The 13,523-nt window shown below is 35.0% G+C and overlaps 1 protein-coding gene across 1 annotated transcript in view; it reads left to right on the top strand.

The window, feature by feature from the left end:
• Positions 1–13,523, top strand: part of FBXL17 (F-box and leucine rich repeat protein 17) — a 270,391-nt gene that overhangs the window by 71,199 nt on the left and 185,669 nt on the right. The window contains exon 5 of the mRNA XM_084225368.1: positions 12,067–12,174. Within this exon, the coding sequence (XP_084081494.1) occupies positions 12,067–12,174 (108 nt within the window). The remainder of the gene's footprint in view (positions 1–12,066; positions 12,175–13,523) is intronic.

The raw sequence follows: 13,523 nt of genomic DNA, 5'->3' as shown, positions 1-13,523 counted from the left end.
TTCTTTTTAGAAGACTTTTCATAGGAAGAATGTAATTTTGTTTTAACAGCTTACAATATCAAGAGGCAAACTGCAGGGCTGGTTAAATTTGCTAAAATCTCTGTTGTCCCTAAGACACAGATTGAAATAGTGTCAGCCTGTAACAGTATTTGTATCTGAAATTTGGGTGACGTTCTGTGTTTTGTTTCCTCAATTGTTTTAAAAATAATGGTTCATATTAAGTAATGTGTACTACCCAGGAAGACTAATATGCAAAAATTTTTGAGTAAGATAAAACTATTTTAAAAGGTTATTGTGATGTCCCAATGAATGGGTCCATTAAATGATTTTTTTTTGTGAGCTATAAAATGCTGGATTTTAGATATTATTTTGATTAATGCATTATTTTTCAGTAAATAGTTATTGAAATATAAGAAACTTTAGAATTATGTTATGATTTTCTTACACCTATGTACTTGTAGTCATAGTTCTTCTGTCTTCATGTTAACTTCTATTTATTACAGTATGCAGGAAATTATCTTATTTCTTCTGTTTCCTGCGTGACATGAGAGACCTGTTGGTGATTAAAAAGCTTCTTAATCCTGTGCTTCAGTTTGAAGAGCATAAGCAACTTAAGACTTTTTCCTTCCCCCTGCCTTTACATGTGCATTTTTCTTACGATTTTTAACAAATGGTGACCATATTATTCAATTAGAGTCCTCATAATCAGAACTGAATAGGTCCCTCTATGAAATTTGTATTGGTGCATGGGACAGGCAAAATTTGTTACCTGTGGCCTGTAGTGGAAAATTTGGGGAAATCTTGTCGCTCTATACTTGTGAAAGAGGAAGAGGAGATGAATCTGTAAATTGTGGAATGCCATAGGATGGAGATATGTAGATGCTAGCTTGTAAGAAAGCTTTTTGGTATTCTTGCTGACATTCAGTTTCCGCAGTAGCAGTCTAGATAACTGCGGGTGGCAAACTTTGGTAAATATTGCAGCTGATTATATCAGCTTCATGATGTCATACTTTATTTACATTGTATATGGCTAGTGTGGAACCTGAAAAACAAAACACAGTTAATTGTTTGAAAAACAGATGCAATTGTGAAGCTATCTTCACTGTGGGTTGTGATATAGAATGTACTGTATATACATCACTTTGCATGAACTGTATGTATATATTTCCTTATATTTTCAACTGCTACAAAAGTTTCCTCGCTCATTACAATTACTTGTTATCCATGAAACTCCACGGAATAGATTTGAACAAGATTTTGTAACTCTCTAGTTCTACCAAATGTTGCAAGTGTCTTAACTTTAAATGACAATATGGTCACATTGTTTTAAAGTAACCAACCTGCTGGCCTTCTCTATGTTGAAGTGAATACACCATTGAACAGGGGAGGGCTTGCAGATGCCATTTATCTAGACTTCTGTAAAGATTTTGACACAATTCCCCTAAAACATCCTTCTCTGTTCGAATTTCAGAGAGATGGAGTTGATGAGTGGGCTGTTAAATGGATAAGGAACTGGCTGGATGCCTCCTCCGGGGGTAATGATGAGTGGCTTAGAGTCCTAAAGGGCATCTGTGACAAGACATGTCCCCCAGGGCACAGGGTAAGGGACCAGTGTTATTTAGAATCTTCATCACTAACACCGGTGAGGGGATTGAATGCACCCTCAGCAAGTTCTCAGATGAGCCCAAGCTGAGTTGACACTCCTGAGGGACAGATGCCATCCAGAGGGACCTGGACAAGCTGGAGCAGTGGCCCATGGAATCTCACCAGGTTTAACAAGGCCAAGCTCAGGTGCTGCCCCTGGGTCAGGGCAATCCCTGGTGCCAGCCCGGGCTGGGCATGAACAGATGGAGAGCAGCCCTGCCCAGAAGGACTTGGGGGTGCCGTGGGTGAGAGCTGGACACGAGCCAGCCATGGGCACTGCCGGCCCAGAGAGCCAAGCGTGTCCTGGGCTGCAGCCAGAGCCCCGTGGGCAGCAGGGCAGGGAGGGGATTCTGCCCCTCTGCCCCGCTCTGCTGAGACCCCACTGCAGAGCTGCCCCCAGCCCTGGGCTCCAGCACAGGAGGGACACGGAGCTGCTGGAGAGAGCGCAGAGGAGGCACCAAGGGGATCAGAGGGATGGAGCACCTCTGCTGGGAGGGAAGGCTGAGAGAAGGGGGATTGTTCAGCCTGGAGAAGGGAAAGCTTTGGGCTGACCTAATTGTGGCCTTCCAGTACTGAACAGAGCTCTCAAGAAAGATGGAGAGGGACTGTTCACAAGAGCATAGTGTGACTGGGCAAAAGGCAAGGGACTCAGAGTTGAGAGTAGGTTTAGATCAGATATTAGGAAGAAATTCTTGACTGTGAAAGTGGTGAGTCACTGGCAACAGCAGATTAGAGAGGTTGTAGATGTTCTATCCCTGGAAGTGTTTAGGGTCCCCTGGGACACTTTTCAGCTGGTCTAAGGCAGGGTGTCCCTGCTCATGGCACGAGAGTTGTAGGTAGTCTTAGAGGTCCCTTCCAACCCAAGCCATTTTATGACAAGATTACAGTTGTACAGTTGTATTTACTAAGTCCTAAAATAAACATTGGATGCCAGGGCATCAAGCCTGTTTTCACTCTTAAAATTTATGGTGATTTTGTAAGCCTAAGTACCAGGTATTTGCTGTCTGTGTGTGTGTGTTAGCCTCAGGTTACAGTGGCTCTGGTACCACTGTCATATATATATTACTGTTATTGCATACTAAGAATATGATTATGTTGGATAGATGAAGGGGTCCAGCTATAGATACATCACTCTTACATTAGTGTTTGTCTTGTTTCACTTTTTTTATCACTTTCTTTAGCACTTTGTTTCACTGAGTAAAGTTAGACCTATGGAATGTGAAAAATATTTATCCCTGTAGCATACCACACCACAGTGATGCATATAGTGAATTTGGGTAAAGACAGAGTTGCAGTACTTCATACTGTTCTGTTTCTTTGTAATGAGCAAAAACTTTAATGTATGGGAATCTGTCAGAAGCAATTGGTTTTGAGTTGGTATTTTATGACAGCAGTGAGAGCATTGTCTAAGTTGGTATTTAAGTTTTTCACATGAAATAAAAACACTATGAGAATGATAGGTAAATTTTACCTATGAGAGGGATGTGATGACAAAACAAACAAAAGGGATATGGATTTTTCAGATTCTTGACCAGGAAAATTAAAGGGTTTATTTAAGTACCTAGGACGCCTTCAGGAGGTCAGCAGAGTAATGAGGCAAATGAAATATGTTTTTATTTTTGAATGCTCTTGGAGTTAACCAAAAGGATGCAGACATAATAGTATTTAATAGTTTTCATTACCAAGACCTCCTCCTATTTGTGAACATTAACCATGATCTTGAGAGGCCATTTTAGAAGGGAAACAGTATGAGCATAAAACACTTGTTACATGAACGTGTACTGTAAAATAAATTTCCAGCCACTTTAAAAGCCTTGACGTTGTGGTAAACAGATATATTTGTCTGAGTAAATGAATTTAATGGCAATGTATAAGATCAAATTGTACAGAGGAAGTGAAAATAAAAGTTACTTTCTTTTAAAAATATTTTAGGTGATAATGAGATTATTCTGTTAGGGTGAACAGTAAAGCTATTGAATAAACTGAGGTTTGGAGAGGTTTTTTTTTTACTCATAATACAGAATAGGAAATATGCCTCTCTAGCTCTGGAGGCATAAAAAGTGAAGATAATGCCAAGTCATCTTTTGTCACAGAGAGAATAAATATTTTATTCATACACTTCTTAGACAAGGAGGAAATACTAAGCTACTAGACCACTGAACCATGGTCCTATTGTGCGGTTACATGGAAATTTTTTCTTCTTTTGTATTCAGAATAGTAACAAATAGAAATACTTTATATGTATTTAACATGTGGACACATTAGTCTGTTTGATTGAGTATTGTGAAAGCAAAGGGGAATATTATTTTTAATTTTTAGAAATTATCACGCATTCTTCTGCTTAAAACATATGCTGGGAAACATTCAGTTTTCCTATAATGATTTGTGAACATACAATATTCTGCTGTGTGACCCTTGCTACAAAATTTATAATGCAGTGGTACTGTCTTTTTTATTTTAATTTTAATTTCCTTTTAATTATTTTAAAATTTATTTTAATTTTTATTTTAATTTTCTACATTTTGTAGGCTATCAGGTATGATATCAGCTGTTTGGTGAAAGATGTTTAATTTTGGAAGCAGTGTTTTCCAAGTCCAGAGTAAACACATTTTGAAAACAAATTTTCTCTTTTGGTAGAAGGGCAGTATTTTATAAGATGAAGAATTGCTTTTACAATTTTATTTGCATTTTTCGACAAATAAATTAGGGTGTGCTGATAGTCTTGTTTAATATAAATGCATGTAAACTGCACTTAATAAAATTGTGAGATAATGGGAATCTTAGATAATTTATATTGAGAATTTAGATTTGTTTTCTAACCCAGATATTTAAATTGGTTTGAAGATAGTGGTTGTCTAGAGTTATTTAGTATTTTAAACTGTATGTGTTCCAAGGGTGTTGTTTTGTTTAGTACTAAATAATAGTACTAAATAATTTGCAGGATAAAATAGACCAGAAAAGAACCTTTTTGATGCCTAGTGTTGTCATCAGTAACAAAAAGAAAATTAGATTAAAAAGTGATACTCTGTGCCACAGAAATGGAAGGAATACTTGTGGAGCCTTTAACAGAGGTACATAGAAAGTTCTGTATCTAAAACTCATGTTGGAGTAATTAGGAATGATTTGTATATCCTTTCACTATTACCAAGATAAAGCAGGAACACTGGTCTTCATAGCCAGTTGTTCAATCCTCTTAAAAACCAGGGAGAAACTTAGCATGCATTCTAAAAGGGTACCTTATAAAATTATGATTGCCCTGAGTATTGAATTGAGTATATAGCAAAATTTTGGGGTTGTTTTTATACTTAAGGTGTTTTAAATTAGTTGATGTTACCATTACGAAAGTGAGGAGGCCAGCTGGTAAATTTAACATGAAATGCTCCTTATAACTCTGCAGCCCCTTGCATTCTAGTCTGTCTTCTCCTCTTGTATCATGGGCAAATTAGTGATACTAACTTCTGCAGTGATGCATAAGGGTGAAGGCAAGCACATCAATTCCATTCTCTTCACTCTTCTCTTCCCTCAAATATGAAGCTGGGGTAGTGAATTGTTACAAAATGCCTCAGAGCGAGCATATATTCTCATGAGGTCTGAGGCAGCAGGGGTGCACAGGACATCTAAAACTTAAGTTTACTTACAAAGAAATATTGTTTTTAACTTGTTTGTAAAAAGTCACTTATATTGATGGATTAATGAATCCCTTTCAGTTAATAATGGAACATGTTTTTCATCCATTAGTGAGCAGCAACATTTTATTTTATGAAAGACTACATATTTGTTTTGTAAAAGTGTCTTTTTTCTAATGAAAAGGAACCACTCAAATATATATACCAATAACGTGAAAAGATTGAAGATCTAACTGAATCATTAAAAGTATATGTTAAAAAATGGGTATAATTTCCTTTTCAGTTAGATTTCTCCAAAGAGGCAGCAATAAAAATACTTATATTTCGCTTTTGAGAGCTTATAGAAATTGGTAGTACTACTGGAACTTAAAGCTGGAAGTTGTTGAATTTCTGTTTTGATTAAGCAAACTGTTGAATTTACTGAAGGTGAAGAAATACATTCTGGCAGTTAGTTAAGATGAGCCTTGCCTTCTGCTGTTCACTAATGAAATTTGAGCATCCTAAGAACTTGAGTGTGATGACAGATTATCCATCCCTTATTTTTGTCAGTGTTCTGTAATTGCAGTATGGGGTCATGAATTAAATGCATGTTTGCCAATAATAATTACTTTGTCACAGCTTTTATGACAAATATAATCTAAGTTGATGCTTGTGGAAATCAGGCAGTGTATCAGTCCTGTTAAATAGGAAAAGTCCTTTCTAGTTTGAGTTTTAAATAAATCTTCCGAACATAAACTTTATTTTCCACCATTTCTGCCCTTTGTTTTCTGAGGGAGGTGTGGCAAAAGAGGCCTGTATTTGTATAAAGCAGTCTTTATTTCTGTGTATTTCTAAAATAAGTTTGTGCTGAATTACCATTAATTTAAAATTAGTTTGGTTTATATTTATGGTCAATTTAATAGTATAATGTATTCCTAAGAAATTATATTATTAAAATATTGGTAAGAACTGATGCTAATGAGTGCCCTGGTTTGTTTGGTGGATCGCTAGGACTAAATCTGTAAGTAAATACTTTGAGTATTGCAGCTTCCTGTGGAAAGTAATTTAAAAATGAAATTGAATTTTTACTTAAATTTTAATGTGTTTAAATTATAACAAAATTTACTTGTAATTTCCTACTCACAGAGCTAGGAAGATATGTATAATGTTAAATATTTTAAAGTATATGCTTTAGTTTAACTGTGTAAAATTTATTAGTACTATACTGTAATATTTTGGTCTTTCTTTTTGCCCTCCTTTTGACTCTAAAATGTGGTTTTGAAAGTGTTAGTCAAAAGAGAGGCAAGGTAATCTTTCCCTTTGTAGGAAAGAGGAATCATTTGATAATTTTAGTACAGTGATAGTAAGGCAAATTTTAAGCTAAGTAGGAAGTACCTATGTAAGCACACACATGTTGTAAACCATCTTCTCTCAAAACTGCTTCATTACTGTGATTTTTTTTAGGATGTTCATGTAATGATATCTAATTTCTTTCCTGCTGGTAGAACAGTGGTAGCCTGACTGCCTCAGTTTACAGCATATAAACATTTTTGCTTTATATTTGTTTTTTTGTATGTATTGTGCACTTGTGAATTCAGTTGAATTCAGCTGTGATCTAAATTAGTCCCTTGGAAATGCTTTTGCTTTGTGTAATTTGCCTGCATCTTTTGAAATTAATGTATTCTAGAAGCCTTGGTAAAAAAGAGTTAAACCAAAACTATACCAGCATTTAGACTAACTGCACATCATTGTAGGTTATGGCACTCAAGGATTTTGGAGGAGACAGACCAGGGAAATGCACATTGAGGATGTGAGACCTTAAGCACTGTCGTGGAGGGTGTAGCCCCGTGCTTCATGCGGGGCAGGTTTCAGAGTGGGAGGCATGTGGGCCTCAATCTGTAGCAGATAACATTGCATAGGTAAGGGAAGAAAGTTCGAGGAATGAATTGGCAGATGAGATTTTTGCAAACTTAATCTCTTTTCAGATAAAAAAACTGAATTTTAGTAAGCCCTCCCTGGCTCTTTCCTTCTTCCTTTGGTGCCCGAAAAAAGTTTGCTTAAGCTGGCAACTGACCAAAATGGAGAAGAAATTTTTGGAGTAAGGAATTGGGAGAAAAAGGGTTTGTTCTACCATTAGTATTGCCTTGTATAGTGAATACTTAGCTTCATGACTCTTCTGTATTTACATAACAGCATATTTTTACTCTAGCAGAGTTTATTCTTCTGAGGAATATTTTGGCAACTTTTATTTTTGTATATTGCATAGAAAAAATTGCATATTAAGATCTACTTACAGACAATAAGTAGTGTACCTGTTTAAGTAAGAGAACTTAAACTTCGTTCTGTGCCAGTTGCTTTTGATATTCCTATATTTTTTTGCAGTTACTTCTGTTTTAGCTTCTGTAGGTGTTCATCAATTGTCAGGCTTTTTAGCTGGAATTTCAGTGGCTTTTATTGTTGCACCTCAGTCTTTCTTTTTGAATTATCATCTCTGCTTTTTCCTTTTTGCACTTTCATTTATTAAATAGAATGTAAAATAAACTAATATGTATAAAATCTAATTCAGAGTAGGCAAAATATTGAATTTCCGTAAAACAATGCAGAACTGGAATTCATATATAATAGGCTGCAATACATAAAAAGAAAATGATTAAATCATATCTCACTTATCATAGATCTTTTTGATAGGAGCAAAATCTGTGCCATTAGTTCCAGACCAGTGTATTTCCCATTCACAATGGTTTAGTGCATAACTTATAAATCTGTCCTCATCATCTTATATTACTTTTTCAAAGCAAGTCTAACATGAAGCAAGACACGATGAATGAAAGTCAGTGAAGGTCGACTAGACAATCCAATTACTAAAGATTCTTGGAAGAACAGTACTGTGATCTATAATAGAATTGTGTGTGAATTTCTGCCTTTGTTGACAAGGGTCATTTCTGTAGAACTGCAGGGTTTTTTTATGGTAATCTAGTTTTAGATTATGCTAGTCTAATCTGTTTATTTAATACATCAGAATGTCAGTTGTTTAAAAATTTGTTAGTTCGCAGAAGCCATATTTATAATACGTGTTTTATGTACCTGTTCTATCTCCTGAGTAGTGACAATTTAGCATACAGCTACACATTGCATAACAAAGAGGCAGTGTTGAGGTGCATAATCATTGTATACATATCACTGCTAATTTTCCGTGCTTTTTTTTTTTCATCACTCACTTTTCTTTCATTCTGCTGAACAGATGATTTCTTGGAAGTATAAAGCACATTCATACGGTAAAAGAGGTTACTATATCTGGCACCTACTTCTGATAGAAATAGCAATCCCAGGCTTCATGTTGGAGTTATTACAGAACTTTAAGTCTGTATCTGCATCGGTGCTGCATGCTGCAGATGATGAGTAAGAAGAAAGCCTAGTTAAGCAGAAGAAGAGATGTTTCTGGTCTTAGAAGTGTCCTTGGACTTTATTTAACTTTGTTGCTTCAGTATCACAGATCACAGTATAATTTAGGTTGTTAAAACTTCTGGGGTAACCAAGTCCAAGCTTTGACCAGCACTGAATGCCATGTCCAGTCTTCCTTTAAACACCTTCAAGGACAGGGACTCCAACCCCTCCCTGGGAAGCCCATCCCAATGTCTGATCACCTTTTCAGATAGGGTTGAACTTTACCTGCTTTACTTTTTTTTTTTCCTTGATACAAATAGGTGTAAAAAAAAAACAACCCCAAACCAACCAAACTTATGCATACCAACATTGTATCATTATGGTTTTGAGCCATATATAAATAAGGACTGATAGGATTTAGTTGTCTGTTGTTCTAGATGAATACTAGGTAATTTTACTTGACTACCAGTTTACACGTACATTTTAAATAAATTCCAAATCACTACATGTTCTTCTTTTCCCCAAATCCTGCAAAAAAAGAACAACAAAAAGATATAATGTAAATGTTACCTTTTAACCTTTTAGGAGATGTTTGCATTACAGGTATTTTGATCTGGTGTTTCCATGCATAGTCTCTTACATTCATCTTAGGAGAAGCCATGAAATTGATTTTAATGAAATTGCAAGTGTGTGTGTATGCAAATACAGAAATACATACATGCGTATTCTTTCCCAGCTAATTCAATCATAGAAAAGTGGAGTCATAATTTAAGTGTTTAACCAAACAGAATATCAAGTGGTCTTCATTACAGGGTGTCTGAATAGGAAGAATGTTATTAAAAAAATAATTGCTATAAATGACATAGGATCTGAAAAAGAAGTAATACATTCCTACATACTGGTATAACAAAGGATGCTGAGAGGAAGGTACAGTTGATTTAAACAATTTTTACAGTGTTTCCCAATAAAAGTTGAAGTAATCTTCTCCAGATAGTGGAGTTTTATTGTCTGACAACAAAAGACAGAAACACTGCTTTTTTATTTATAAGTCAAGATTTAAGAGCAGGTTGTTTTCAGTAGCAAAATATGTGTCTGAGCTACCACAGTAATTGTAAAGCATAATCAGGTTATATCACACTCCTTTTGACTGGAAAATCATGAGGCATACAGAGGTAATGAAGAATCTTTTTCTGATTTAAAAAATGCTTCTTATTTTAAAAGCACTGAAAAAGTTCACTGCTAATCTGTAAACTATTTAATATAAATGGTCATAATCTACTGCTATTAATTTTATTAAAATTATTTTTTCCACAGGTTTTGTTTAGATTACAGAAAACACTATAGTATGGAAAGAAGATCTTTTAAGACATAGTAATTTTATAATTTGCATCCAAAATGCCATTTTTCAAAGTCTTCATGCAACTAAATGTTAGCTATAAGTAAGAAATTATTTGTAGATTGAAGTTTTTAGCTCTGTAATGAATTTGTGTTATTAAGCATTTATGCAACTGATTTTTCATTACTACATTTTAGGACAAAGCTGTCTGCAACAAAGAACTACACTTGAATCTTCTGTAGGAAGGGCAGACTAAGATTGTAATAGAGTCCTTCTCCAAGATTATTTGATGAATTGGAGGTTTTAATTTCTTTTCTATAGGGGATAGATTTATTTTTTTCAGCCCTCTTTTGGTTCTGGTAGCATCGTAAGTACTGTAAATTTCTAAGCCTTTGACTTGTGATAGTATTTGTCACAGGTTTTTGGTAATCAATATCTCAAAAAAGGTAATAGTTGATGTGGCTGTCTTTAGCTGAGAAGAGTGGGCAAAGTAAAAATGTGAGGCTGTGTCAGATTGAATCAGAGAAGAAATTTCTTACCGTAGTGGTTTGCTTTTGTTCATGCAGGGAGACCTGAGACATGGGTCTCTGCGGACACCCCATGATCACCACCCAATTTTTTTGGTTGAATCTGTTCAGCTAACCTTTTTTCCTTTCCTTTCCGGACTGTTTTCAGGTTAATTGGGTTCTAAATACACAATACGAAAAGGCTTGCCTTTTATTTGGCAGATGTGCAGCAGTAAAAATCTCTGCTGCTGAGAATTGTTGCTTTGAGAAAACTGCACTAGGTCTGTAACAATTTTCAGTAACCCCAAAGCAATACAGCTTTTATGTGGTAGTGGGCCTATAAACCCATATCTCTGGGTTATCTTTTCAAAACTTGTTCTGCCAGAGTTCTCACCAAGGTCACCGTATGCTGCTAGGGTGCAGGAATGTGACATCTTGGTCAAGTTGGAACTCTAGGTGATGGTGATCCAAAGCACAGCAGGAATAGTGTTCCTATATGAATTCACCTGAGGCTCAGCTGTATACTGTGTCTTTCAAAATTTGTTTTGCTTTTTGATTTTGTGGCAACAGGAAGACATCCATAGAAATTCTGAATGTTCTCAGCATTCAGGAGTTAGGATTCCAGGCACAGTGAGACATTCCTGAGCCATGTAGCTGGAAAATACAGGCTTTGTCCCACAGTCAGTATATGGTTTTTCATTACTGCCATTTGCACTGGGAATATATACCTCTCAGAGGAAAAAAAAAAAAGAAAAAAGAAAACAAGAAGAAAACAAACCTTACTTCTTTGCAGGAAGGTGTGTAGGTGTTTTAAGTGCACCTGTGTCACTATTACATTCTTCACAAAGTTGCTTTTGATCATATATATCTACTTACAAAGCAATGTATTTATAAAATAGATGTATTTTATAGTTATTATATTTTACCAATCTTAATTATAGATGAAAAATAGTTGTATAAATAAATAAATCTCAATAATAAACTAGATAACATCTCCATTTGTTGATAACTGACACAGTGCTATGTTGCCATGACATTACCTAGTCTCTCGTGAGAAACAGATGTAATGTAACTTTTAAGTTGAAATCTTCAGTTGCTGTGTTTTAGTTAAAAAGAAATATAAGACAAGGCATATAAATTCAAGATAGCACACAATTCAAATTATTTGCAAAGTCAATGATGGGTATAGTATGAATTTACGGGATGACAATAGCTAATTTTTTGTATTTTCATTTTTGTATATAATTTATGAAAATAGTGAATAGAACTGTCTCTTGGATGATTTGCACATAAATAGGTTGACAGTAAGATCTGAATTTGTGGCTATCATCTCTTGCCTTGTATTTCTTTTTTCTCTGCCTTCTGCCAGAAATATTTTTTCTTCCTAATTTTCATGAATATATGTCCGTGCATATCCATGCAAACTGTGCAAACCCAGTAATCTCTCTCAAACTCTTGAAACAAATAATAGTGCTGGTAATAATAGTACTAAAAATCTAAATGAGCCAATGTTACATAAAAACTTCTTAAGCTATGTTATGTATGTGCTTATATCACCTATTCAACTGTAACCTGTTTATCTTTTCTGTAGGTGACAGATCAATCCGTGAAAGCTTTTGCTGAACATTGCCCTGAGCTGCAGTATGTTGGTTTCATGGGCTGCTCTGTTACTTCAAAAGGAGTCATTCACCTTACCAACGTAAGTATCATAACTCCTTTCTGCTGGTCACCAGTGTTTTGGACTATAGCCGTGTCATAGGTGTCAGCCCAGATAAGATAATGCATGTGATTTATGGTGCTTACATGGACAGAAACATGATTAAGTGAATGAACTTTGTGTTATTTCGATTTCACTGTATAAAAACACTTTACCTAAAATATATTTATGGGATTGTACATTTTCTCACAAGTAACAGTGATCGTCAGGTCAAAACTCTTTAAAGTTTGTAATTACAGTTGATTCCATTGCAAACAAAACAAAACAAAATTCCATTTTAAAATACAAAATTCCAATTGCAAGAGATTTAGACCGACCTCTGGTTGCAGAAGGGTACCCCCTGTGTACATAAATTTTGACTATATTAATCTTCTTATTTGACACAGATATATTTTATTTTCTTTCCTTTTTCTTTTGCATGAGATGAGTGAGTGATGTGTTGGAGAGCTTACTTGAGTGAATCTGCAGAAAGTAATTTAAGTTTTCAATAAAATGGATGACTTGGATGAGGTGAACAAACACCATCTAATTAAAATTTGTAACTGAAAGTAAATCTGGGGATCATGCAAACATGAAAATGGTTAAAGAGATCTTGAGGTAGGAAGTAGGGAGCATATTTAATGAAAATGGAGTGTGACTGGTGAAAGTAAAGGCTTTCTTGATGCAGCTCTGAAGGTCTCCTATTGTTATACAGAACCATTCAGCATATCCGTAAATTACTTTCATAATTTTAGAGCTGCTTAGCTGAAGCTGCAGAAGAATTGAAAACATTTTGGAACACATGCAAAAAGAAATAAGCCAGGGAAATTAATTTGTATGGTAAAGTTATAGGACCTCAAAGGATGCAATTTCAAAATCACTGTGTATTGAAGTGATGAGTAAAAGGTGTGCATGTCTGTTGGAGAAAGAAATACAAATATATTCATGCCCTATGAAAACTACTTATATATAACTATAGGTTATGTTTATATATACAACATAAATATAGGAGGTACTAAATTTAGACATTTTACGTAGACAGGGTATGTAGTCCAAGGCTTTGTAGGAAATTTCTACTAAGATCACTTTTCAGCTACATGTTTTTATTCCTGAATTATTCTGACCTAGATTTATTGACTATTTAATAAATGTTAGATGTCTTATCCTTCAACAAAATGGCTTTATAATCACATTTATTAGATTGAAGAAGAGTCAAGAGCTTGACTTTTTATTAATGGGTTTCTGATTTTCATGTGTTTAATACTAATAAATTATTAGAAATCCTGATTTACATTGGAGTGACCCTGTTGAACATAGTCCTTCAGAAAATATCTAAGAGGGTGCTTAGACTT

This window comes from Fringilla coelebs (genome assembly GCF_963513975.1).
Source record: "Fringilla coelebs genome assembly, chromosome: Z".
Lineage (NCBI taxonomy): Eukaryota > Metazoa > Chordata > Aves > Passeriformes > Fringillidae > Fringilla > Fringilla coelebs.
Note: the sequence above shows the minus strand (reverse complement) of the source record. Positions and strands in the feature narration are given on the sequence as shown.